This window comes from Ostrea edulis, chromosome 3, assembly GCF_947568905.1.
Source record: "Ostrea edulis chromosome 3, xbOstEdul1.1, whole genome shotgun sequence".
In the NCBI taxonomy this organism is placed as follows: Eukaryota; Metazoa; Mollusca; class Bivalvia; order Ostreida; family Ostreidae; genus Ostrea; species Ostrea edulis.
Window position 1 is genome coordinate 11625211 of NC_079166.1, and position 27501 is coordinate 11652711.

A 27501-nucleotide genomic window follows, 5' to 3' on the forward strand; every position below is an offset into this window, starting at 1 on the left:
GAGGACAGGTGCTGTGAATTTAGTTTTTATGAAGCGACACACCCCGACAATGGATCCAGTCGAAATGTCGCTCGCCGCTATGCATGTTTTTAGCACACCGCTTGAGGCAGCAGTCTGCTTTTTTGTGTTTATTTTTTCGTATTTTTTTTCTAACCCTGAGTGACAAATAATCCAGATCAGGAGAATGTTTGAATTTCATTTTGGGTCCTCTCTATAGGTACAAATTTACTGGCATCCACCGCAAGATTCAGCTGAAGTATCAGCCCTCAGGGCGGCCCTTTGCCACCTCCAGCGAGGGTGTGTACCCAGTTGTGTGTGCACAGACAGTGGGGGTGGTGGATCCAGAGCGTTTCTTAGCTTTTGTGTTACATATTGTGTGACATATTCGTAATATTATACTTTGTAGGGAAAAAATGTGATATGATGATATCAAAAGGAATAAATTCTTAATTGATAATTCAGAAATCCTAATGATGAAGAGTTGTCTAAACAAGTATGTACCTTTATGGAAATTTTTGAATGCTGTAATGAATCCAGTATTTTGTAGAAAGGGAAATGACTCTGGATACACCTCCTTTATTTGTTACTTCCCTTTTATATATATCTACTGTGCATTTGATTTTGTGTGTACTTTCCCCTTTGATATATGGTTTTGATATCCCATGTTTCTTTCTGCTAGTTGAAATGCAATTTTATAATCTGTTAGAGAACTTCAGTTTACTAAATATTTTAATATTTAAAACTATTTCATTGTGTGGTTGAATACATTTTGGAGCTTGATTCTCTTTTATAATAATTTGAAATATTGTTAATGTGCATGTCTTTTTCATGTGAAATGGAAATTGGTTTGAATGACTTAATATGATTTCATTGTTTCATTATTGAAAATCTTCATATTTCTATAAAGTCTTGATGTTAAACCATACCTGTTTTTTCAATTTTTATAAAGATTGGATATATCTATTTAAAAAAAAGCTAAAGCTAAAAAGCTTTCTGATCAAAATTTGTTCCTTGGTCTGTCTCTCTGTAGTACATACAGACAAATGTTGGCCTAGATCTGGGCATGTAAATATCATATAAAAGGTATTTTCTGTAGTTCAATATCTTTGTTTAATCCTCAAATGGTATCAAATTATATTCTGCATTTCCACTATCTGCGGATGCTTTATACCTATGTATACCTGTGTATCTGTACGTCTATTTCTTCTATGTATACCTATGTATCTGTACGTCTATTTCTATCTTCTATCTATGTATACATGTACTGTGATTGTAAAGTTTGCTGATTTTTGGTATTCACCAAGTTTCACAAAATAGGAACAACAGCAGAAAATTATTGTTATATGGTATACATGTATGTGCATGCACAACTTTTCAAAGCAAAAGTAGAGACCCTGAAAAGTGCTACTACACCACCTACACCGAACGGTACACAAGGAATCTGGCACGGAACACTAAACGGTTTGCACGAAGCACTGCCCACTTTGTGAATAGTTTGTACAAAACTTAAGGTGTGACTTGCATGTTTTGCATGAAACAGTATGCATGGCCAGCATCTTTTCATTTTGTAGGCAATATTTGGCTCTTCTTGGGGGTGATTTAAACATTAAATATTTCTATGATAATCTTGAAATTAAAAAATGTTGAGAATTTTTTTATGATTATCTATTTTGAACTGATAAAATGTGTCTGGCATGGTAAATTGCTCCATTTAGATAAATTAATAAAAACAAATCATTAACTAAATGAAAACTTTATTTTACATTAGATCAGTGACTTATGAAGGAAGGTGTAAAAAAAACCCACCCCAGTCTCTTTTGAAAAAAAGACGCCAATTTTTACAGTGTGCATGTATGACACAAGTGAAATAAAACTTATCATCAAACAAGACCGAAAGACTCGAGGAGGGATGTACATTTATAGCTCATGCTAGTTACTCAACAAGAATGACCAGTTGGGAGAAAAAGTACAATCAGAAAATTGATAGTAAGATAGAATATATAGATGAATAGATAATGGTGACTTGCTAAACCAATAATTGAAAGGAAATCTACAACTTGCGGAGGTCGAACTTAAAAGAATTGCATGATGTAAACATACCAATGTGTATGATGTTTCAGTGAGGCTTTAAAAAAAAAATCATTTACGGGGAATATCCAAACAGATTCTCAGTATTTCGATCCTCCATTTCATTCAGAAATAACAACTGCAATCTGATATTAGACACATCGTGAAAAAATTATTGTAATGAAGTATTATTACGGTGCCACATACATGTAGTAATCACTCTGTGTGTGTGTCGGTTCGTGAGGACGTATGACATGCAATAACTTAAGCTTCACTGGGAAGATTTTCATACATTTTATGCACATTTCTGGGATTAGGCAGAGGAATACCACTGCTGATTTTCAGATTTATTGGGGGCCCTTTCTGACCTGTCAGTTTCTATTGGTTTTTATACTTTATCTATAAACACCTCCTCTATTATGTCTCTATTGCCCCGGCTCATTTTTCACACCTAATCTGTTAATTTCAAATAGCTGGATTATCTGACTTCTATCATGGTAGAAAAAAAAAATCTTGCAAAAGGCATAGAATATACAAGTCATACGCAGGCCATTGCAATATCTAGATGGTTCCGATAAACAATTTGATGAAAAGAAATCTTTACTGAGTAACAAAATGTGATCAAACAAGACAAGTTATTGCTATATGTTGTGAAAAAAAATGATTGAAATAGCTTCGAGGTGTACCGAGTTTAGTTCTAATACCATTATAATTTGTTTCAAGAATTTGTCAGACTTTTAGTGTACATTTGTGTAATCTGAAGATAATTGCTTGATTTCCATCTATGGCCACCTTTCTCAGATCCCATAGCAGAATGACTTGCACAGACTAAGTTTCTAGGAGTGTGGCTTCATCTTGCACGAAATGATTCATATACAAAACGATTTACATGGAATGATGAATGGTTTGCATGGAATGATGAACGATTTGCATGGAATGATGAATGGTTTGCATGGAATGATGAACGGTTTTGCATGGAACAAAATTGAATGCTTTAATGGTGTAATAGCAGGCTTCAGGGTCTGTAATTCTACAGCGATGGGGGTTACATATGACGGATTGAATTTAGAAAAACTTCATACCCAGAGAACAAACTTTTTTCAAATTTCTTATTACTTCTATTGATAGAGGTACATATTTAATCCGTTTTCTTGGATGGAGAAGTTATTGTTTTGACTATGGTGAGCATTGTGGTTGATGGGTCTCCTTATGTATGGTATAGAATTTATATGTACACACAGATCTGTTATGTTTTCAGATGATGTGCCACATCCTCCTTCCCTGCTTCTGATCGTAAAATGGGGAGGGGAGTTAACTCCTGCTGGTAAAGTTCAGGCGGGGGAGTTAGGGAAAGCCTTCAGGACCCTCTATCCAGGAGGTCAAGGTAGGATTAAAAAGATGTGGAGGTGATTTTGAACAGTTTACATAGTATTTTCTCAAGAAGTAATATGGTAAGATTTGATTCCGTGTGTTCTGGTTAATTTCATTAAATTCAGAAGTTTTCAAGAAGTGTTTGAATTTACTTGTTTTGAATACACTGTACTAGTACCAGTATATATTTGTAATGCTGTGTGAATGATAAACATTTCCATCTGTTTTGAAGCTAATATATCCGTATTTCTCTATATGACTACTCGTTATTTACAGGGCAGTTTGAGACACCTGGACTTGGATTTCTAAGGCTACATAGCACTTTCCGACATGACTTGAAAATCTACGCCTCAGATGAAGGCAGGGTTCAGATGACTGCTGCAGCTTTTACAAAGGTCAGAGCAACTGAAATCATTATCCAGCTCCTCGTGCATGGAATATTTAAGAAAAAAATCAGGAATATTTGCAAGAGGGGATACACTGGATATTGAAAAGATTTCCCCAGAATGGTCTAACCTCTTCAAGTTGTCCAATTTTATTGTTTTAACACGATAACTCGTGTCAAAATAGTCACAGATGTGTACTCCTGTAAAACACCAGAAAGAGTCCTGACCCGGGCAGACCTCTTTATCATGTGTAGTTGTTATTCTATACTCATTAAACATTATAGAATTAATTGATTTCCCCAGAATGGTCTAACCTATTCAAGTTGTCCAATTTTATTGTTTTAACACGATAACTCGTGTCAAAATAGTCACAGATGTGTACTCCTGTAAAACACCAGAAAGAGTCCTGACCCGGGCAGACCTCTTTATCATGTGTAGTTGTTATTCTATACTCATTAAACATTATAGAATTAATTGATTGCTGATTAGTATAATGGTAGTGGAGAGATGGTACTGAGTAAAATTAGTTGATCGCTAATTAGTACAATAGTAGTGGAGAGATAGCGCTGACTAAAATTAATATAATTGCTAATTAGTACAATAGTAGTGGAGAGATAGCACTGAGTAAAATTAATTGATTGCTAATTAGTACGATATGGTACTGAGTGCAGATTGTGTTTTATATACAGGGTCTTCTAGCTCTGGAAGGGGAGTTACCTCCCATACTGGTTCAGATGGTGAAAAGTGCCAACACCAATGGTCTACTGGACAAACAGGGGGAGACGTCTAAATACCAACAAGTGTAATCACGGTTTTATAACAGATGTACATGTTTCACTAATGTCATCAAGCTTCTCTACTAATACAAGCCATTCAAAATCACTACAACTTCAATATCTTTAATATACATTGAATCGCCTGAAATATTCATGTGTAAGAGCATTTATGCCTTTCAGATTAAGTGTTGTAGTATTTGAAAAAAAGGAAATACCTTATATACATTTTGCCTTCAGGCTAAATTTAAAAACCATCTTTGTTTGCCCTCTCTCAACTCGTATTGAGGATTTGGGTTGTTGGGTGATTTTTTGAGAACTTATAATATTCTTTCAAGTGTTACTCCAATTAATCTCAGAATTAGCTGTGTTTTTATTTTTGAAATCATCAAAAGCTGTGAAAAACTCTTTTGAGTCACAGAGATTTAAGTCTGTTTGGGTGAGGGCAAACAAACAAGTTATTAAATTTTTGGCCTCAACATGTTTGTTTTCATGAAGTTGTAAAGCTGGAGCACTCTTGGATGTTGCTTTCAGATTACAAGATGGGTAAATATTGAACAAAAGCAAAGCCTGATATATTTATTTAGATTTCACTTTATTTACATATATAGAAAATGAGAATCCTTTTGCTCATATATATTTATTATTTTTTGCACATATATATGTTAAATGGTATTGGTACAAAAAATTGAATTTAAAAAAAAATTGTAATTCTGTATAATATGAATTTGAAAAATCAGCAAATACCGTAGCTACTCGCCTATAAGTCGGATTTTTGGGAGTCCAATTTTGGTCCAAAACTCTATGTCCGACTTATAAGCGAGTCCTAGAAAAATCGGTATTTTTTCTGAAGAGGAAATGTAGTAAGTCCAAAGGTAATCGTTAATAAAGGTCAGAACTTTATCTAACGCGGGAAAGGAAGGTCTATGGTTACTTTATGCATAAAACACTTACAGGCTGTATTGAATTTATATTTGTTTCCATTGTTAATTAAAAATAAATTTTGATGTCACACCCCTTAACATACTTGGAAACACGGATAAATGCCAAAGAATATTTATCTGAAAATGGCAACAGATTTGGGAAAAAACTGTACCGACTTATAAGTGGGTCAAATGCAAATTCCTCCAAAATATTCTGAAAAAAAATACAACCGACTTATAAGTGAACCGACTTATAGGCGAGTATATACAGTATGTATCTTGCATTAGCTCCAGAAAACTTGTCACTGTACATGTACCTCATATTAATATCCCAGGTGTGCTAGGACACACTCAAATATTATTCTATGTTTGAAAAAGATTTACTTTTGAAATATTTCTTGTAATTTTGTTTGTTGCCCCCCCCCCCCCCCCCCCCCCCCCAAGTTCTACATTATAAATTATAAGCTGATGTTAGAAAACTGAGAAAATGAGACATTTTAAGATGTCCAATTTGATATTTCATATGCTTTTGTTTTAGAATTTTAATTTACTCTGTAATATTTTTATTTTATTGACAACCTTCTCAAAATATGTATATGATAAGTTTGAATGGTTCATTTGTATAATTTTTATGATATCATTTATATTTAACACGTTTTTCCAAATGCATTCTTCAACTTGCTATTATTTGCAACACAGTATATAATATTCACTACATGTACTATGCAATGTATACAATATGCAACATAGTATATAATTTGTCAATATTAGAATATATTTTTCAGCACAGTAAGTAAAATTTGCAATGTAGTATAAGATATGCAATGCAATATACAACAATCTACGTAATATACAATATGTAATATATTAAACAATATGTAGTATAGTATGCAACATACAATATTGTATACAATATGCAATATGATACATGCATACGATATGCAACATAGTATATTTCATGCAACACAGTGTACAATGCACAATGTAGTGTTTAATATACAACACAGTATATTGAATGATCAGAAATTTTTCTTGTGTCTGATTAGTTCAGACAATCTTTTATTGTGTCTGATTGGTCCAGACAATCTTTTCTTGTGTCTGATTGGTCCAGACAATCTTTTCTTGTATGTATCGAGGCGTGAGTGTACTTGACCTCATTATTAACTTTGGGAAGTTTATTTGGGATTCCCTTTAGATCAATCATAGATATGCTGACATTCTTATCAACCTATCAAAGTGCACAATTTAAAGCATATCCAAGTATCAGTAAGTCAAATTCAGTGCCATTAATGGCGTTACCAAATATTCGTTCTGGTCAAATCACTATCCAGTACAATGAAAAAAAAGATTTTTATTACCGTTAAAGTTTGTAGGTTTTGACTGTTGATATGGTGCTATAAATTTTTATTTGTTGAAGACATAAAAATTATTGCGAAAGCTGTAAAATTCCTGACCATTTGTTAAAGCAGTTATTGACTTTTTATTTGGTCTACATAAAACTATATGGACCTGATCAGGTATTGATTGACAAAGGTCCGTGACCTCATTCAGCCAATATCTGACCTCATTCAACCAATATCTGACCATGTTTGTAAAGTCATGAGTAGACCAAATAAAAAGTTGATAATTATATAATGCAGTATACAATATGCAACATGATATACAATATACAACATATAGTACACAATGTAATATACAATATACAACATATAGTACGCAATGTAATATACAATATGCAACAGTATACAATAGCTTCCTTATCCTACACAAGTCCATTCACTGTATCACCCCGAGATGACCTGAGGACATTAAATCGCAAGAACATGAATTCGCATGTGGACCAGTGAGGAAGAGTTAAGCAATATAAGATTAAGTTTATTTATTTTCACAAGTAGTGCTTTTCGCTAAATTATGCGATAATGAATCTGTCTCGTGTGTGTAGGAATCTGCAGTATGCAGTGTAACAATATGCAACGTATTATACAATCACTGCTCCTACCTTTATATTGATTTACAGTTAGTTACAATATGATTAACAGAAGCATTACGCTGGTGTTACATACACTCAGTAATAATTAACAGAAGCATTACGCTGGTGTTACGTACACTCATCAATAATAAACAGAAGCATTACGCTGGTGTTACGTACACTCATCAATAATTAACAGAAGCATTACGCTGGTGTTACGTACACTCATTAATAATTAACAGAAGCATTACGCTGATGTTACATACACTCAGTAATAATTAACAGAAGCATTACGCTGGTGTTATGTACAGTCAGTAATAATTAACAGAAGCATTATGCTGGTGTTACATACACTCAGTAATAATTAACAGAAGCATTATGCTGGTGTTACGTACACTCAGTAATAATTGACAGAAGCATTACGCTGGTGTTACGTACACTCAGTAATAACTAACAGGAGCATTAAACTGGTGTTACGTACACTCAGTAATAATTAACAGAAGCATTACACTGGTGTTATGTACGATGCAGTCAGTACTTTTCCAAATTGTACAGAGCATATGATAATGAGATTCTGTCTTCTTGTGTAGTTGGGTCTTTGGACTGTCACATTAGACAATTAATTAATAACATCAGTGGAATTCTAAAACGAAGTTTGTGTAATTCAGTTCATTAATTACAGTTCTTAGTAATTGTGCGAGTTTTAAGTTTACATTTATTGCGTCAGGCTCAAAGAGCCAGTATTCTCAAAATATTTTCATTTGTAACTGGGTGGTAAAGAATCCAATGAAACACAAGCGGTGAAGTAAAGGGTTTTATTGAATTGTTTTACAGTGTGAAAGAAAAATTGACACAAATGTTGAATGAAGATCGGGATTTTACAGCGGAGGATTACGAGAAGGTGAGACGTTTTATATTTAATGGGAAACACAGATATCTTACTGTCAGTAGAACATTAATCCAGTGCCATTATTTATGTGTTATAATTATTGACGTCAGACTGTGCCTGTTGATATGAGTTCATGATTAACCATATACTCATCAAAACATACGATTATCAAATACCAAAATTGAAACTGCAGGCATTCAGAAGATACATGTATATACAATATATGGTATATTTTTTCTTTAAGAATTGTTTGAATGAACAGAAACTCGGAACTAAGATCTTTGATTTATTAATGAACAGAAACTCAGAACTAAGATCTTTGATTTATTAATGAACAGAAACTCAGAACTAAGATCTTTGATTTAATAATGAACAGAAACTCGGAACTAAGATCTTTGATTTAATAATGAACAGAAACTCGGAACTAAGATCTTTGATTTATTAATGAACAGAAACTCGGAACTAAGATCTTTGATTTAATAATGAACAGAAACTCGGAACTAAGATCTTTGATTTATTGATGAAAATGAAAGTATGGATCTTCTACTCAAAAAGTTTTTGGTATTTGTTTCTTACTGCAATTTAGGAGGTAATGGCATTTGTTTTGCATGCTGTCTGATTGAATTGAGCAGATGATGGCTGAAATTGTTTTTGTCATCATTAAGTGGCTTTGTTTTTTTCTCTCTGCATTGTTTCATGAATTTAAAAAGATTCTCATCAAATGAGTCGTATCACATATTCTTACCAATTCTTTTGCAGTTGGCGCCGACAAGCAGTGAATCTCTCATTAAAGCTCTGGACTTCATTAAGAACCCTGGGAAACTGTGTGAACATGTGTATGCCTTGGTTAAGGAGCTGACAGCGAAAATAAGATCGCTAAAACTTGAGCACAGAACTAGAGGTCTGTGTCTTGTACGTCAGCTGTTGTGAAATACACGTTAGATATTTAATCCCATTGTCATTGTCTCTCTGTTACTAACATGCATTAGTATTTGAGTGACTGTATAATTTTATGAGGTGAACTTTTCAGATTTGAAACTCTATCATGGTGAATCTTGGGAGCTGTTGATCCGCCGCTGGGCCAAGCTAGAAAAGGACTTCAAGATGAAGGATGGGAGATTTGATGTCAGTAAGATTCCTGACATCTACGACTGTATCAAGTACGACCTTCAGCACAATCAAAAGACCATTCAGTATGATGGGGCCAAGGAGCTGTTCGAGTGTTCCAAAGCACTGGCAGACATTGTTATACCTCAGGTATTGTTCAAAAATGTCATTTAAAGTCATGTTGATGTAGAAATGTACATCCCATTTAAGAATTTTTCACTTATACAGGGACTTCACCAGCTGTAGGAAACAAATTTTGACATCCATGTACATGTATGCAGTAGGGGTTCTTTAACGCCTACTGGAACTTTGACTTTTGTTGTCACTTGAAAGACCCATGACTTTCACATGTAGCACCGGGAGTTTAGAGAAGGACCAGTCACTGGTTATTTTAAATGTCAGAAAAACAAGGCCCCCTAACCACTAGTTTATCATAACTAGGAAAAAAAACATGGTACTTCCTAGTTGAAAAATTATGTTTGATTTTGTTTATAGTTTGAAGACAGCACTGTATCATTTCTCTTCATGGAATCACAATGATATGATATTGTAAGAGTATGGTATCACTATATGATATTGTAAGAGTATGGTATCACTATGGTATGATATTGTAGGAGTATGGTATCACTATGATATTGTAGGAGTATGGTATCACTATGATATTGTAGGAGTATGGTATCACAATGATATTGTAGGAGTATGGTATCACAATGATATTGTAGGAGTATGGTATCACTATGATATTGTAGGAGTATGGAATCATGATATGATATTGTAAGAGTATGGTATCACAATGATATTGTAGGAGTATGGTATCACTATGATATGATATTGTAGGAGTATGGTATCACAATGATATTGTAGGAGTATGGTATCATTATGATATGATATTGTAGGAGTATGGAATCATGATATGATATTGTAAGAGTATGGTATCACAATGATATTGTAGGAGTATGGTATCACTATGATATGATATTGTAGGAGTATGGTATCACAATGATATTGTAGGAGTATGGTATCATTATGATATGATATTGTAGGAGTATGGTATCACAATATGATATTGTAGGAGTATGGTATCACTATGATATTGTAGGAGTATGGTATCACAATGATAATGTAGGAGTATGGTATCACTATGATATTGTAGGAGTATGGTATCACTATGATATTGTAGGAGTATGGTATCACAATGATATTGTAGGAGTATGGTATCATTATGATATGATATTGTAGGAGTATGGTATCACAATATGATATTGTAGGAGTATGGTATCACTATGATATTGTAGGAGTATGGTATCACAATGATATTGTAGGAGTATGGTATCACTATGATATTGTAGGAGTATGATATCACTATGGTATGATATTGTAGGAGTATGGTATCACAATGATATTGTAGGAGTATGGAATCACAATGATATTGTAGGAGTATGGTATCACTATGATATAATATTGTAGGAGTATGGTATTACAATGATATGATAATGTAGAAGTATGATATCACAATGATATTGTAGGAGTCTGAAATCACCATATGATTTGATATTGTAGGAGTATGGCATCACAATTGATGAGAAGCTCCACATCTCTCAGAATGTGTGCACGCCTCTGATGAAGAAGATCTGTAGTGACCTGGAGCAGTGTGTTAGTCCCGACGAGGAGGATGAAAGCACCCGACTGAACTCGCTGTCAGTATACCTCAAACTTATTTGTCATGTCATTCATTATTGTTCAACAGCTCTATATATTTATATACTGTGGTTTCATTATTTTGTTGAGCACCAATTTTGGTTGTACCAGACCAGGAAATCAAATGAATTTTACTGCAATCAGTAGGTACACTTTCTCAGAATTAAGGATTTTATCTTATACCAGCTTCACACTCACGGATTATTCTTAGGAATCCGTATGGATCTTCGACTCATAGTCAATCGCAAGCATTCGTAAATCACTCGTCGGTATCCGTTAATAACTCGTCACAACTCGCACACACTCGTAAGGATCCGTGAAAGTAGGGGCAAATTTTTTGACATGTCAAAAAAAAATTCATGATTGTCCACGGATTTCATTTTCCGTAAATAACTTGTAACAATCCGTAAGTATCGTAAACTGATCGCAAGAACACGTAAACTGATCGTAAGAATCCGTAAAACACTCGTAAACAGTTTTTAAATGAATCTTTGCGGTTAGTTTACGGTAAATGTTACGGATAGTTTTCGAGTTGTTTACAGATTATTACAAATGCCTAAGTGATATTTACGATTTCATTGACGTTGGGTTACAATCGCTTTACGGATTGTTCAGAGTCATTACGAGCGCTTTACGTAAAGACACGATTACGAGTACATACTTAAACTTTACAATTAAGGAAAGGTATAAAAGACGAAAAATCTGACAGTTTCTTTCAGTTGTTATCAAGACATCAAAGAAGTTACATGCATGCAATATACATACATGCTGTTACAAGTAATGTCAGTTGTCGAATGATGATACAAAGCCAATTGCGAGCACTTTTGAGTCAAAAACATAAACAATTATAACTAACTCTCAACTATTCATAATATCACGTTGTCAACTCGTTAACAAGTCATGATTTACACGCAAAAACTAAGCTAAATCGTAAATTTCCGTAATATACTCGTAAGAATCCCTAAAAATCTCGTAAAATGTCGTAAATTGCTCGTATTTATCCGTGTTCACTTGGAACAAATCGTAAATGTTTGCCGTAAATGCATTGCAAGAACTCGTAATAAACCATAAATGACCAGTAAATACTCTTAAATACTCTTAAAACGTTCGTAAATAGCTCGTTAAAGTGTCTAAATCGTAACAATTTGTGTACTTTTACGGATTTATGGAATATGTAAGGATCTGTAAGAAAAATCCGTGAATGTGAAGGTACCATTACTGTATGTGAAGTTACAGTGCCTGTATTGATTTCAATAACAGTAAAATCATAATGCTTTCCTCCTATCATGCTTTTCACTAGCAGAATTTAACACCCAAGTTGCCTATTTTTGTCCAATACTGTGTATATATATGTACAATTCAATACTGTATATATATATATATATATATATATATATATATATATACATATATGTACAATTCAATACTGTGTATACATGTAAAGTGTGAATATTTGATTTCTGTTTGATATTGTACGTACATGTACATATATATCTATACAGTACTGTGTGCATGTAAAGTGTGTAAATATTCCACTTTTGTTTGACACTCTATGTGTGTACGCTGTCTTTTACAGGTATTCACCGGGCGTCGCCTCACCACAAAGATTTGTCAGAACCCGCCTCTACTTCACCAGCGAAAGCCACATCCACTCCTTGTTAAACATGCTCAGATACGGTGGTTTGAAAGATGTATGTCTGATGCAATATTCCAAACTAAAAATTAATTTAAAGTCATTTTTGCTAATTGAAAGAAACAAATGAATTCATATTTGCTAATTTACAAAGTTTGGTGATGTAGGATAATGGTGAAATAGTACATGATGTAGGGTAATGGTGAAATAGTACATGTATGTGGTATATTTTCTCCCTTGTTGGATTGAAATGTTTAAAGTAAAGGTCTGGATATAGTGGTTCAGTGTAGATTTAAGTAACTATAAAAATATTTTGATCTTTTTAAAGGAAAATGCTGATGAGCAGTGGGAGAAAGCTTTGGATTTTATCAACAACACACCAGAACTGAATTACATGACACAAATTATCATCATGATGTTTGAGGATCCTAGCAAGGTAATTAGATCGGGCTCTCATACCAGTAGTCTGATGCTTGTAATAGTTTTTCAAAAAGTTTTAATGTAGTTTTAATTTGTTTTTTATATATTCAAATTCCAAGTCTTAGCTGACAAAAACATCATAATATTTGCAATGAGTTCATGGTATTTCTTGTAATTTTATATCGGAAATGAAGCAATTTACTAGCTGTCATCAAAATGAAATAAGATTTACTTTTAGAAAAAAAATTGACAGGAATTTTTTTGGGAGGGGGGGGGGGTGCAAATTAGGCCCATAGCAATGTTAGTCCTTAGGTCAATATTAGGTACTAAAAGTTCAGCATTGATTTCGCAGATATTTGGTAATAATTAATAGATAGTGATGTGATTGATGTTATTCTTATATTACAGGATAGCTCGTCGGATGAGCGTTTCCATATTGAGCTACATTTTAGTCCCGGGGCATACAGTTATGGCGAGAAGGGATTCTATTACCCCCTGATTCAGTCCAGATCGATGTCATACAAAGATCCCAGCCATTCACTGGTAAGTTACATGTATGTCATATAGAGATCCCAGCCATTCACTGTAAAGTTATGTCATACAGAGATCCCAGCCATTCACTGTAAAGTTAAGTCATACAGAGATCCCAGTCATTCACTGTAAAGTTATGTCATACAGAGATCCCAGCCATTCACTGTAAAGTTAAGTCATACAGAGATCCCAGTCATTCACTGTAAAGTTATGTCATACAGAGATCCCAGCCATTCACTGTAAAGTTACAAGTATGCAAGGTGAAGATAACGAACAGTGATCAATCTCATAACTCCTACAAGCAATACAAAATAGATAGTTGGGCAAACACGGACCCCTGGACACACCAGAGGTGGGATCAGGTGCCTAGGAGGAGTAAGCATCCCCTGTTGACTGATCACACCCGCCGTGAGCCCCATATCCTGATCAGGTAAACGGAGTTATCCGCAGTCAAAATCAGTGTGCCAAGAACGGCTTAACAATCGATATGAAACACGTCAGACAGTATTTGACCCAATGCGAGGTTGTATTTGTATGTCATACAAAGATGCCAGCCATTCACAGGTAAAGTTATGATACTAATCTTCTACAGAGACAACAAAATGCATCTACCACTCATCAAAGTCTTCATTTGCTCTGTACACTAAAGAATTACTTGGGTTGGATTTAAATGTGGCCACATCAAAACATAGATTTGTCGAGAAATTAAATATGAAATGTCATAGAATTTGAAAATTTTATTTCATTGTTTGTATTCGACTATAAAATTATTGAAATAACTATTTTGATAAATCGTACTTTGAGAAATACCTGCTATGATAATGCAAGTTGTTAACATTTGATATTGCATGGAAGTTATGTTTTCCCTGAATCATTTTTCTTCCATTTAAATTTAATGGAACAACCACTGCAAATATGTTGAATTTGAGTTATTGTTAGATTTAGGGATAAGTGGAGCATTGATACCCCTGACTTTTATCCCTTTCTTGTAATTTGACAATAAAAATGGAATATTTCATTTTCTCCTGTCATATTTTGACTGAAATCATAATATTTTGTGCTTGGTGTTTTATTATGTCACCTGAGTAAACTCTTTGTAAACTCAGGTGACCTATTGCAGTTAGTTGGTGTCCTTCATTGTCTGTTGTGCATGAACAATAGAAATTTTTAACTTTTTCTGGATAACTACCATTCCAATTCTTTTCAAATTTGGTATAAAGCATATTTTGGGACAAGGGGAACATAAATTGTTAATTTCTGGACTTCTACACCTCTGGGACCTTAGGAGCAGGTTAAAAATTGACCAGTTTTCAAAAATCTTTTCTACAGCCACACGTGTGTCAAAAACTAAATGCATCATGATGTAGAGTAGGTAAAAATTTCCCTTCATTTGAAGAATCTACACAAAATTGTATGAGTATTTTATCGAATAACATTTTTATATGTTCTAAGTCATTTTTGGCGAGGTTGCACAACATGCCTCTTGCTTATAGTATGGTGAATGGCGGGCGGACGTTTCTGTAATAGGGTACTTATTTGTGTAATCAACTCCTCTCACATCTCTAACTTGACATTCCTCATGTACATGTGTCTTTTTCAGAGTGATTAGACATTTTTTGAAAAATTTACATGTAGTTGAACTTTGTCAGTTTTTAAGCATGTCTTGAATAGACGGTACCTATTTTTGTAATCAACATTTATTTGACATATGTCAAACCTTGTGCAGCTGTTATAGAAACATTTAAGATGTGTATGTGTCTTTTTTGAAGTGATCAGACATTCTTCAAAAAATTTACATGTAGTTGAACTTTGTCATTTTTTAAGCATGGTACCTACTTTGTGTAATCAACTCCTCTCACAGCTTTTACTTGACATTTTTCAGACCTTGTTCATTATAGTTGTTATAAAAACATTGAAGATATACATGTGACATTTTAAAAGTGCTTCTGTTTTTTTTTGGGAAAAATTCTACATTTAATATGTCATTTTTCTCATATGTTTAATACTGCTGTCTCTATGATAGATAACACTTTTTAAAGCAACCTGCTCATTTCTGTTCTTGAATTGATTTTCTATGATAATCGAAGTCTTATAAATTAGATAAGAATCTGCAGTCAATCAATCCATATGCCTGTTGTGAGATATTATAATCTGAGGATGTTTACCACCCCATCTCCCTCCCCTAGAAGCTCAAGACAGTATTCTCAAACATTCCTGAAATGGATGGTAAAACCTGAAAGCTAGATAAATCCCTGAACATAACACAAAAAAAGCGACACATTTATTCTGATCTCAGTAGTCTTTTTACACCACACTATATACCCAAGAATGACATCGTCAGTTTAATTTTGTATGTTGTGATGGAAAGGACACAATACAAATGTAATCAGATTTGAATGTTTCATGTATTCAATGTATAACAAATTTTGAATGATGTGAGTCAATCTCAGATAAATTTTTGTGCATATTGTTAAAAAATGATGAAAATGAAATAGAAGGAATTCACATGATCAGTAAAAAGTCAATTATTTTGCACTAAAAACTTTTTGGAAAAAGGTATATGCCTTTCATATAAATACTGATTAGTGATTGTGATAGATATTTATATGAATTACTTGTGCATGTGTGAATATTATTTTTGATTTTTTGTTTAATAGCGAGCGAAGCGACGCGATGAGCTCGCTCCAATGATTACACATATGAGTCACGTGATTTGCTCTTCATCAGCTGAAAAAAGATGAGTGTCACCCATAATGCTTCTGGAAAAATGTCACCGTCACTGCGGTATACTTCATTGAGAATCCCGTAATTAAATTAATTAGATTGTTTAGAAAGTATCACAAACGTTATTAAATTTCAGACAAGCTTTCTCATAGCTTCAAACATTTTGTTTTTGCTTGGTTTGAGAGAAGAAGAAAAAAACATTGCAGCTAATATGACGTCACAATTTGTAACTGTTTACATCAAGTGCGTTATATTTCCCGCGTTAAATGAAGAGTCGGATAAAAGTCGTGTTGCAAGATGTTAATGGACTTCGCTCGTCTCAACGGTCACACCGTACAACATATTATGTTCTCTATGTTGTGTTAACAGCAAATGAGAAGAATAAAACTTGAATAAGAAAAATCTAATTATTTATTTTGACTTTGATAAACCCTTCAAAATGAGACAATTTTTTATTTTATTAGGTTTTATTTGTCCATTATACATTGAATACATGTATGCACACTGTCTTTAATTAGTAACATTTGATTTTGAAATTTTGAATGCCCTGATGAGGGAGAAAAGGATCAGTGCATTGTTTGTACTTGGTAATTGTTTATATAATGATATTGCAAAAACTTTGTTTACAATGATTCAAAGTTTCACTTGACACACAGTCATTTACAGCATTTCATTTTCTTTTTTAAATAGATATTTTAAATTAATTTCTTTTGAATACAAAGTCAGTATGGAATCCAACTTTTATTCTAAATACTTAATATGTTTCACAATGTCAGTTTCGGATTCAGTTACAAGCAACATGTCATTGTTGTCTGTACTGATATCATGTGGTCCGTGTAAGTGACAGTTGTCTATGTACAGGAGGAACTGTCCATTCTGATCAATGATCTGTATAACGTGGTTATCACGGTCAGCAATCAGGATGTGACACAAGCTGTCTGTGGTCACACCACATGGACTGAATCTAACTTTTGATTGGAATTTTCTATGATAGTTGAACTTCAACTTGCCTTCCTTATCTACCACCACTACTGTCCTTGTATCAGTGTCACTCACAACAATGTCAAGGTTCTTGTTCTCAGTAATAAAGGCTGGATTAGAATATAAAGGTTTGCCTGTGTCACTGTATTGTATTTCTTGTTTGACTGTAGAACCAGAGTAACGGACTACTTTACTTTGTCCATCATTAGACACCATGGTAACCAGTAAGCCGTCTGTGGAGGTAGTACAGATACCCTGTGGTATCCTGCCCTCTAGTCTAATCAGACATTCTATCTTGCCATTCTTCTGTCTGTTGATGCAGCTATCCCCCCAGTTTGTGTACACCAGATGTCCCTTCCTGGTGATCGTCAGATCTGCTGGATATTTTCCTGACTTCGTGGCGATCTCCTCCAGTAGTGTCCCCTCAGTGTTCATGTGTCTGATGATGTCACTGTCACCACAGACATAAAACTCATCTGTGTTAGGAATACAGCACACTCTGAAAGTGTTAGTATAGCCAGTATTTAGAGCTACTAATACTTCAGGCTTCTCTAATAATTTTCTGTTTGGTTTGTTGACACTGGAGACTGGAGGAATGACTTGCAAGACCTGTCCTGGAATGTCGGTTTTTATTGAGGTAGGAATGACTCCAATAAATTGCTTCAGTGCTTCTTCTGTTAGTTCTCTGGGATCCAATGGTGGGACTGTTAATTCAAATCTGGAGGGAACATTTCTTAATTGCTCGTTCCTCGAAGCGTAACTGGTAAATTTGGATAAATCGTTGGAAGCCAGGATAGAATGGTTTTCATGTATAGCTGATTGTATTGATGATTGTAATTTCTCAAACTCGGATTTCAAAGTTTGAACTGAGTTACCATCTTGCTTTGCTTTGTTCTTTGAATCATTCAGATATCTGTTAATAACAATGTCTACAAGTATATGACATCTTTTGCCGAATTCAGTAATGGTTTGTTGTCTTTCTCCGTGTTTTTGGAGAACATTTGACAACATTTCTTCTATTTCAGAGAGAATTGATTCAAACACAGGTGCAATGTTACTTTCAAGTTCTTTTGTGTCTTTTTCTATCAGCTGTTTTCTAGAGATGTGGATTTCTGAAATCTGTGACACATTGTGGTTTTCATGAGATCCAGAGGCATGGCATTTCAGACAAATTGGAGAATCACATTGTTCACAGAACATTTCACATTTCTGATTTTGATGCAGTTTACACTGGGGTGGAATGATTTCTAAGATTTTGAATTTAAAAGTGACAAGATCATGGCGTATGGTGGGATTTGAGGTCACATGATGTCCTACACAATCCTTACAGAGGTTGACGTGGCAGGTGTTACACACGGTTTCTGCTGCAGACTTCCTGTCTTTGCCAGGACATAACTGACAGCGTTTGACATCTTGTGCTCTGGCCAGTGGATCTGATGTTGCCATTACATACTTCTTTGTGTACGACTATATATGAAAGAATTACATCAAGTAATCAGTGTCCTGATTTTAATGTGAAAAGATGTAAATAAGGAAATATAAAGTTTAGCATTGAACCCTTCCTACACAATCAACAATGTTATGAAAGATTTGGAGAGGATGTCTTAGGACATATGAGACTGAACACTGTTCATTATCATCACCTTTTCTTTTTAACCATTCAATTTGGTGAATTAAGGTACACATAATATATATAATCAAGGAAAATACAGAAAACATTAACATGCTTTTACCTGTCGAAATTATTTTGGGACAATATCTTCTCTTAAAACATAAATACGAAATGGCGTCAAAACATCACATAATAGTTATAAACTCCCAACTTTACCTTTACCCGAATTGGAATTTTTTAGCCAAATTTTACTCATATTTTGATATGAGCACATTGAAGGTGATGAATAATATCGAGTGATAAATAAATAAATACTTTGATTAATCTATACTAGACAGTTCATCAATCGCCTTCTTGGTGCTCATAGTGATATAAAGAAATCTGATATTTCCAGAATAATGTCTATAAAACTCAGCTTTTATAAAAGATAACATATGTGAGCGACAAATGATAAATCAAGTCACTTATTCTCTCATTTATCTGTCTGTGAATATGTTTTATGTAGGACCACAATGTAAACTAGTCACTTGTGCTAAATAAAGAATTTATTATTATTATTACTTATTAACTTTAGCATAGCTAGTGCCCATATTTGAGATTAAGACTTACGTCATCGTTTTCGGGTACGCAAATCCTATGACTCGACGTCTTTTTACGTGCACATTCAATTGTGACGTAACAGTTGTCTGAATAAAGTATACATGTGTCATTGGCTGAATAGAAAGGACGTAAAACTTTACCGATATCACATGAATATTCCAACAGTTATTATCGAAGTAGAACATGCTTCGTTAGATTTTGTTGTCTTCCTTTCGTTTCTGGTGCAAAATTTCGGCTAGCAATATGTTTTATCCTGTTACTGTATAAAGTTTAGCAGCAGACAACTTGGGGAGGTGAGACAGCTGGCGATTATAAGCATTTTTAGAACCCAGGAAAAATTGGACGGGACTTTCCCAGTTCATGAAAGTTTTATTCAGAGATTTGACGCGTTTATGGCAGACATTTAAAAATGGTGAGTTCATAATTTTATTCCGACCCCATCATACATGAAGATCGGACAACATTGAATAATTAAAAGCGTTAACTTTGGGCAGGGATATCCTATAAAGAAAAGTTTCAATGTGTTCTGCTGCAAATGTCTCTGAAAACATTTTCAGAACCCCTGGAAAAAATTGAGCAGTTGCCTATACCAGAGAGAGAGAGAGAGAGAGAGAGAGAGAGAGTGTTGATCATATTTACAAATGAATGCCAGTATTGGGGAACAGCAAACTAACATTGCATATATATTCTAGCTAAGTTGAACTTGCAACTGCCCACCTCAAGTTAATTCATCTTAATTTTATTTAGTGGAAATTTTATCACGTCCGATCGGGCGACTATACCAAGAAATTTATTCGCTCGTGGTAAAATACATGCGTATTGGGCGGTCGGGCACAAGGTTATTTCAAACACTGCAACAGGCTCACAAACACTGCAACAGGCTCAAGACTCTAAATGTATAAAGAACAAGAATGTGAAATTGGTATAAAATTAGAAAAAGTAGCTGAAGTTTCAGGTGAATACGCAATACAAGTTAAAAATAATTGTAGTTTTAAACCGCGTTCATGTTTTCGAGGGGTTATTTGGCTTGGGAAAGTGAGCATTTCTATGTGTTTGTGAGGGGGGTGTTAGATAAACATAAATATATTGTAAAATAGAAACAATTTTAGTTGTATATCTGGTTAGAATATTAAGACACGATTAAACTACATGCATATGAAATTAAAAATTAAACCTCAATGGGATTCAAAAATAAAATTATACTCTTACGTGTAGGTTATATTAGTTTATTCATTGTTACTGCGATCATGTGATCGCAAAAAAAGTAAAGCATTTCAATTTTATGCAACGCAACACAATTTAGATATATAGCACAATATATGTACACATTTATATATAATATATAAAGAAATTCTGCGATATACATTTTGTAAATAATTGATTATTTTGTCCATACATATTTGATTTCCCCTTCAAAACCAGGAGTCAATAACGTTGTTTTGAGTTGTTTTTGAAGTGATGCATGAAAAGTAAATAAATAACGTTGAATGATGTCGCAAATATTTGTAACGTTATTTGTTAAAAACTGTTGCTTTGATGGTTTTTATCAAATTTTAACATCTTTTTCTTTAAAAAAAAAAACGAACCCGAATACCCCATAAATTTTTTTCATAAATATTTTTCAAATAATTTTTGTTTCGCTTTGATATTAATATCATCAAGATGAACAGCACCAAATTCTTGCTATTTCAAGTTGAATTATGCAATGAATAAAGTCAATCACTTTTATCTTCTATATAATTCAATGGAAAACAGTGTCGCTACCGTTAAAACAACAGTTGAAGACGTAATTACTAAAAAAAAAAAAAAAAAACAGCTGTTGAATGAAAAACAATTTTCACAGAGTAGTATATACATTGTCAAGATACATCGGTCAAATTTTCAGATGGGGTTTCCGAGTGAGAAAAAAAGGCCTGTAAACCCGCGACCTACGTTAAATTGTGTGATCATCGTATTTCGGACTTTTACATTTTGTTCGGGACATTTATCCAGACGACAGGGACGATAACCTATGACAGATAGATGTAAACATTAGATACATGTGGTACAACGGCGATTGTAATAAGGTAAGGACTTATAACAAGAAATATGTATATCAATAGCATGTTAAAGGCCTTTCAATTAAGAGATTTCTTTGACAAGTCTTGAGTGTACAATGAGTAGAATGACAAAACTGTTCATCTGAGCTAGGCTGGAACGGTTCGGGTACAGGGCTGAATTCCAGCAGAAAATAGAAACAATTTCAACCAAATCACATGAAAATTAGATGTAATAAATTATCTTCGGACATAATGTTGTAAAGTATTCCCATATTAATCTTTACGTACTTTACAAAAAGGGGAAGTACTTAGATAACTGGTAAAATCCAACAAACTTTTGTACAGTACATACTTCATCTTTATTTTTGAATGCACATAAGCACGAACACACAAACTTTAAAAATATGAATAATGATACTTGTACATTTCTATTATCTACTTTTTGACGGTTTTAAAATTTCCTGTCACACTAAAGCCAGAATTCCCTTAAAAAAATAAACAAATGTATTTGGGTGCCTGGGTGACCAATTGGATAGCGCACTCGCTTCTCACCGCAGCAACCGAGTTTGATCCCTGTGATCGGAATTTTTTTTTTGGCAATTATTTTATATCAGTATGCAAATTTTGTATTTATAGGAAGAAGACAGATTTTTTTGCAAAGTGAAAAGAAAATTGGTATTGAAAAGCTTTGTAGATATACATTGATCAGACATTACATTTCCTATAACCATTATAACCAATTGACTGTTTTAGAAAAGAAAATGAACCTGTTTAAAAAGTTTTTCTTACATAGAAATCCTCTATTGAAAGAAACAGGGAATATTATTGTTCATATTTTAGATACAAAGTGTTTTAAATGATTGTAACTGATGATTAGTCTGTGATATATCTGTTTCAATGTTAATTAATAAAAGAGAAAAAACGCACTCACTTCTCACCACTATGACTGCGATTTCTACATTTTCTAATCTAAACGGACATGTATCCCCCCTCCTTTTTTTGGACAATTATCATATTCTGTCATTTTCACATGGAGAGAAAAAATTATATATAATTGTATTATTAGTTTATACTATTATTCTTTATTATAGTAGTTTGACGGTATAAATTGAACTCGTGTTGCGAATTTTGAGCCCCCACCCCTCATATAAGCAATGGTAGCAGATAAAATAATTTATTGAATTTAGGATTTTGAAATTCGGGCAAAGTTTCTAATTCTTGTGAAGAAGTTTGGAAATTCTACTCTGGCTCCCTTCTTTGGAATAACGATGATGCGTTCATTTAACTCTGGTAATTCATTTTCTATTTTCCATATACTGCTGTAGTTGATTGGAATATTTCTTCCAGCAATATGTTTTATATTACATGTAGATGGGATAAAGAAATTGTAAATTTCTGTTATTATGCTGATTCATTTTGTTTTAAAGCATCTATTCAGGTGGAGTTATGGGTGGCAGTATGTAGCAGTTCCTGTATTTTTTTATTATTGATAATTAATGTAAACCTGTAAATATATAATAGATAGTAATATTAGGGAAATGGTACTTTTATATACAGGTTACAGAAACCTAATGTAAAGTGTTGACAATGTGAGAGTTCTTGTTCATTGATATCTTTTTCTTTATACTTCAGAATGCCTAAATTTCATCCCTGCTTGTTGTACTCAAACAGAACATCACAAAGCAATAGGTATAGAATAAAGAAGGAGCATGCAGATTTCATCAAAAGAAAACTGTGTGTGGAAGTTTCTGATGGCAGCATTCTGTGTAGAAAGTGTTGGTACATTTGTAAAAAGAAAAGAGCAAAGGATTCTGATTGTGACAGTCTAAAACCAAATAAAACGTCAAAAGCTTCATCTATGCAGAGTCCGCCATCAGTAATGCTGTCCATTCCCAGTATGTCTAACAGCCATGCCATCTGTGTTATCTGTAAAAAACCTGGACCAACAGCCATGCCATCTGTGTTATTTGTAAAAAACCTGGACCAAAGCTTGTGGTAGTTCCAGAAAGTGCAGGGTTAATGTTTTTATTGAAAAAGAAACAATTGTACCACCTGGTTCTAGATGCTGCCCAAAGCACATTTCAGATGGGGGATTCAACAGTGAAGCATTACATCTGCTGAAACAAATCAATCCTTTATCAGCTGTGAACAGGACATCTATTATGGGAGTTTTGAGACAAACAAGGAAGGTAGCGATTCAAAACATAAATACAAGACTCAATTTTGATGACCAAAATGCAATGCAAAGTGAAGATTACTATAATTTCACAGGAATTACAAAGGAACTTAATGAACTTATGACCCACATCTCAGATACTGACTCAATGAGGGCATCCAAAACCAGAACTACAAGGGCACTACGATGTGGTTTAAGTAATCAGTTACGTGGAATCTTGTTTGGAGTGAGGAAGTGGCAGGTGTGTAGAATTGAGTAAAATGCAATATCCAGACATTCCCTTTTACATATTAATTAAAAATACATGTTTTAAGTTAAGTTTATATTTTTATACTTTTAGGTTTGGCGTACTGTTATATCAGCAAAAAATGTTCTGATGGCTGATTTTGTTCCAAAGAATTTAGGATTTCCACATATATTGAGAGATGATATGATTCGGGAACATACACGCCCTCTTGCTAAGGAATTGCTATGTAGTATGACTGACAATTCTGCAGTTCTTTTTCTGGACGGGACATATTATGTGTATCTCCAAAAGAGTGGAAACTTTTCCTTCTCACGCCGTTCCTATAATATGTACAAACATAGACCTTTAGTAAAGTTATGATGGTTGTATCCACTATGGGATACATCATTTCTGTTCTAGGTCCTTATCTAGCAGATTCAAAACATTCTGATGCAATTATTTTAAATCACATGATCAAAACAAATGTGGAGAAAATGAAGAAATGGATAAGAGAAGATGACATATTTATCGTTGACAGAGAGTTCTGTGATTCTCAAGCTCTGCTGAATGACATATTTATCGTCGACAGAGAGTTCCGCGATTCTCAAACTCTGCTGAATGACACGGGAATTCACACAGAGGTGCCATCTTTTCTTAGTCGTCATTCAAAGCAGCACTCTACAGAAGAAGTGAATGCAACCGGATTTGTAACTAAGGTAAACAAAGTTGCTTTTATGTTACATATTCAACTTACGATAAATTACAAGTACTAGCATATGGTAACAGTTTCTAGCCAAGCTTTCATATTTGAAGTTTAACCTTATATATATTTCATGTGAATCAAATAAGATATATGTGTGATTCTGTACATGTGTCATGTGATTCAAATATTTTGTATAGCGCTGAAACTATAGTGTATATGAAGACGATATGTAATATATAAATGTATATACCTAACTTTTTGAACATTAGGATTGATAACTACACATCATGGATTGTGTATTACAGCTCAGATGGGTCGTTGAGTCAGTAAATGGCAGGCTGAAGACTTGGAACTACTTAAGCAGGACTATCCCTAACACTCAAATACCTCACATTGGAGACTATGTCCGCATAATAAGTGCAATGTGCAACAAATTACGGCCGGATATCAGCTCCGGAATTGAAGAGGAAGATTTTACCATGGCTGCTAAAATGCGATTTCTTACAAATACTGTGAATGAGCTTAAAGATTATGTTGAGACGAATGGTGAGCATCATCATACAATTAAATTGTAATGTGATATTGTAATGGCAGTATTACACGTTTGAATGTATATACATGTATGTGCAAATACGTTTAAACATTATATGATTTACAGATTTAGAGAAGCGTCCCGCTTATATAAGGTTAGATGGAAGAGGATCAATTCTGATGAAATATCATTTCCACATTTGTCAGAGGAGGAAATACGTCAAATAACCTTTAGTGTTTATCAGATCTGTTTAGCAAAATCATACACACATGAACATTTCATAGAAGGAAAGTATGAGATCTTCATCAATAATGATTATACTCAGTCTGGTCTCTTGTGTGCAAAACTTCAAAGTAGGCACATTTCAGCAAAGAAATACTTACTTTGGGTTTCTTATGATGACATACGAATCAAATCCTGGTATTACAAATGTAAAGTGGGGGCACGAGTGGTAGGTATGTGTGCCCATATCACCAGTGTGATTTGGTTCTTAGTAATTGATGAATCGGAGAGTGAAGAGGAAAACGACGAGAACACACAGGAGGAGTGAATTGGACAATATTGATTTTGAATTTGTAATTCATTACTAATTGGTTAAAAAGAGTTTGATGTTTGCATTTTGTAGATGATTTGTTCAACCTGTTTCTTGGTTGTTTTTTTTGTTTGTTTCTCATAAAAAATGTTAAAATGCTATTGAGACCTACATGTAAAACCTTGTATAGTCAGGAAAGTCGCCTACTGCTTGAAATTCAACATTTAGAGTTCTTGTTGATTTGAATAGCAAAAACAAATATTTCAATGATGGATTTTATTTGTAAATAGTGTTTGATTATAATACTTCATGAGCTGAATGAAAATATTTCTTTATGGAGTCTCATATTGCAGTCATAATAAAAGCTTGGGGTCAATTTATATCCCATTATTCCACTATTCATGATTGTCGGTCTTGTTCACTGTATTTATGGAAACTAAATGATTAATAATCACTATTTACCAAGTCCAAAGCATGTTAATGATGACATGGTATTTTGATATAATTTGTTCTGTAAAAATGAGAAAATCGTCTTTACATGCTATAATTGATATCAATGACGCAACGTCAAAAATTACTCACAAAACATGTCAACTTTGCTACTTCATATTACAAAAAGTATGCATGATACATAGATATAATTACTGTATATAGTAAGTACAAACCCTAGAGAGTATTAGGACACAAAATTACCAACTTCTGAAAATGGGCCAAATTTGACCCTTCTCTACAGCATCAGGTAAGTAATTTTGTTCTGCAGATTTTATATTCACTTACTCTGTAGTACTGAGCCATATTAACATGTCGTCCTCTGATGGGGAGAGCATTTTCATTGCACAATCAAAATTTAAGGATTTTAATGAAAGTATTGCGAATACTATCTAATGAGTGTTCTATTCTGGATATGAAGGATGAGAAAATTATGGAGCCAAATTTTGATCTGAAAAACATTGTGTTTTCGAATATTTGGATGAGGAAATAATTAACGCCAGCCAAAAGAACCCAATACGCCTATCTCGTGAAATGAAATGAAATTATTCATGAAAGCGATAATAATAATTCAGAATTAGGATATGCTAATAAAGAAAACATTAAAAAAGTGTTGTGAAGAAGTTTCGGAATGTGCCTCTGGATCCAGCGAAATTCAAATACAGCATGGAAATATGTCTTTCAAATTTAAGTTTTGATGCGATATAATAATGGACAATGGAAATTAAAAAAATTGTTAATCTTAAAGTTGGAGCAGAGAATTCTGCTAAGGGGGAATATCGTTTTTAAAAGTGTTTTAGTGATATTTTCGATATCTGTGTTGATTCTTACTTGAAGGGAATTCAAAATTAGATTCGTATCTCTTTGACAAATGTATTGTCTTTCTCTTATTTTCAGCCTACCTGTAGACATTAAATAAGTTATTGGGTTTACCTGGCACTGTCCAATAAGTTGACAATTCCATTATTTTTAAGAACAGACAGTATCTGTCCTTTATTAAAAACAATGGACAGCAATTGTCAACTTATTGGACACCTACAGGTAACCTTTTCACTACATCAAGTGGTCTTTCTTCTATATAAAAGCCTAAAAAGACGAAGGATTGCGTAACAAAAATGTT

At 33.7% G+C, this 27501-nt stretch overlaps 1 protein-coding gene across 12 annotated transcripts in view; it reads left to right on the forward strand.

Moving 5' to 3' along the window:
- LOC125674387 (inositol hexakisphosphate and diphosphoinositol-pentakisphosphate kinase 2-like) overlaps positions 1–27501 on the forward strand; it is a 120104-nt gene that overhangs the window by 28531 nt on the left and 64072 nt on the right. For 7 of the 12 annotated variants that reach the window (XM_048911521.2, XM_056160038.1, XM_056160033.1 and 4 more), the window contains 10 exons: positions 3326–3451; positions 3715–3833; positions 4514–4626; positions 8324–8390; positions 9138–9279; positions 9409–9635; positions 11046–11182; positions 12760–12874; positions 13145–13252; positions 13645–13779. In XM_048911521.2, coding sequence (XP_048767478.2) covers positions 3326–3451; positions 3715–3833; positions 4514–4626; positions 8324–8390; positions 9138–9279; positions 9409–9635; positions 11046–11182; positions 12760–12874; positions 13145–13252; positions 13645–13779 — 1289 coding nt within the window. Of the gene's footprint in view, positions 1–217; positions 298–3325; positions 3452–3714; positions 3834–4513; positions 4627–8323; positions 8391–9137; positions 9280–9408; positions 9636–11045; positions 11327–12759; positions 12875–13144; positions 13253–13644; positions 13780–27501 lie in introns of all 12 variants that reach the window. The other 5 variants (XM_056160034.1, XM_056160036.1, XM_056160039.1 and 2 more) reach the window with 2 other exon arrangements.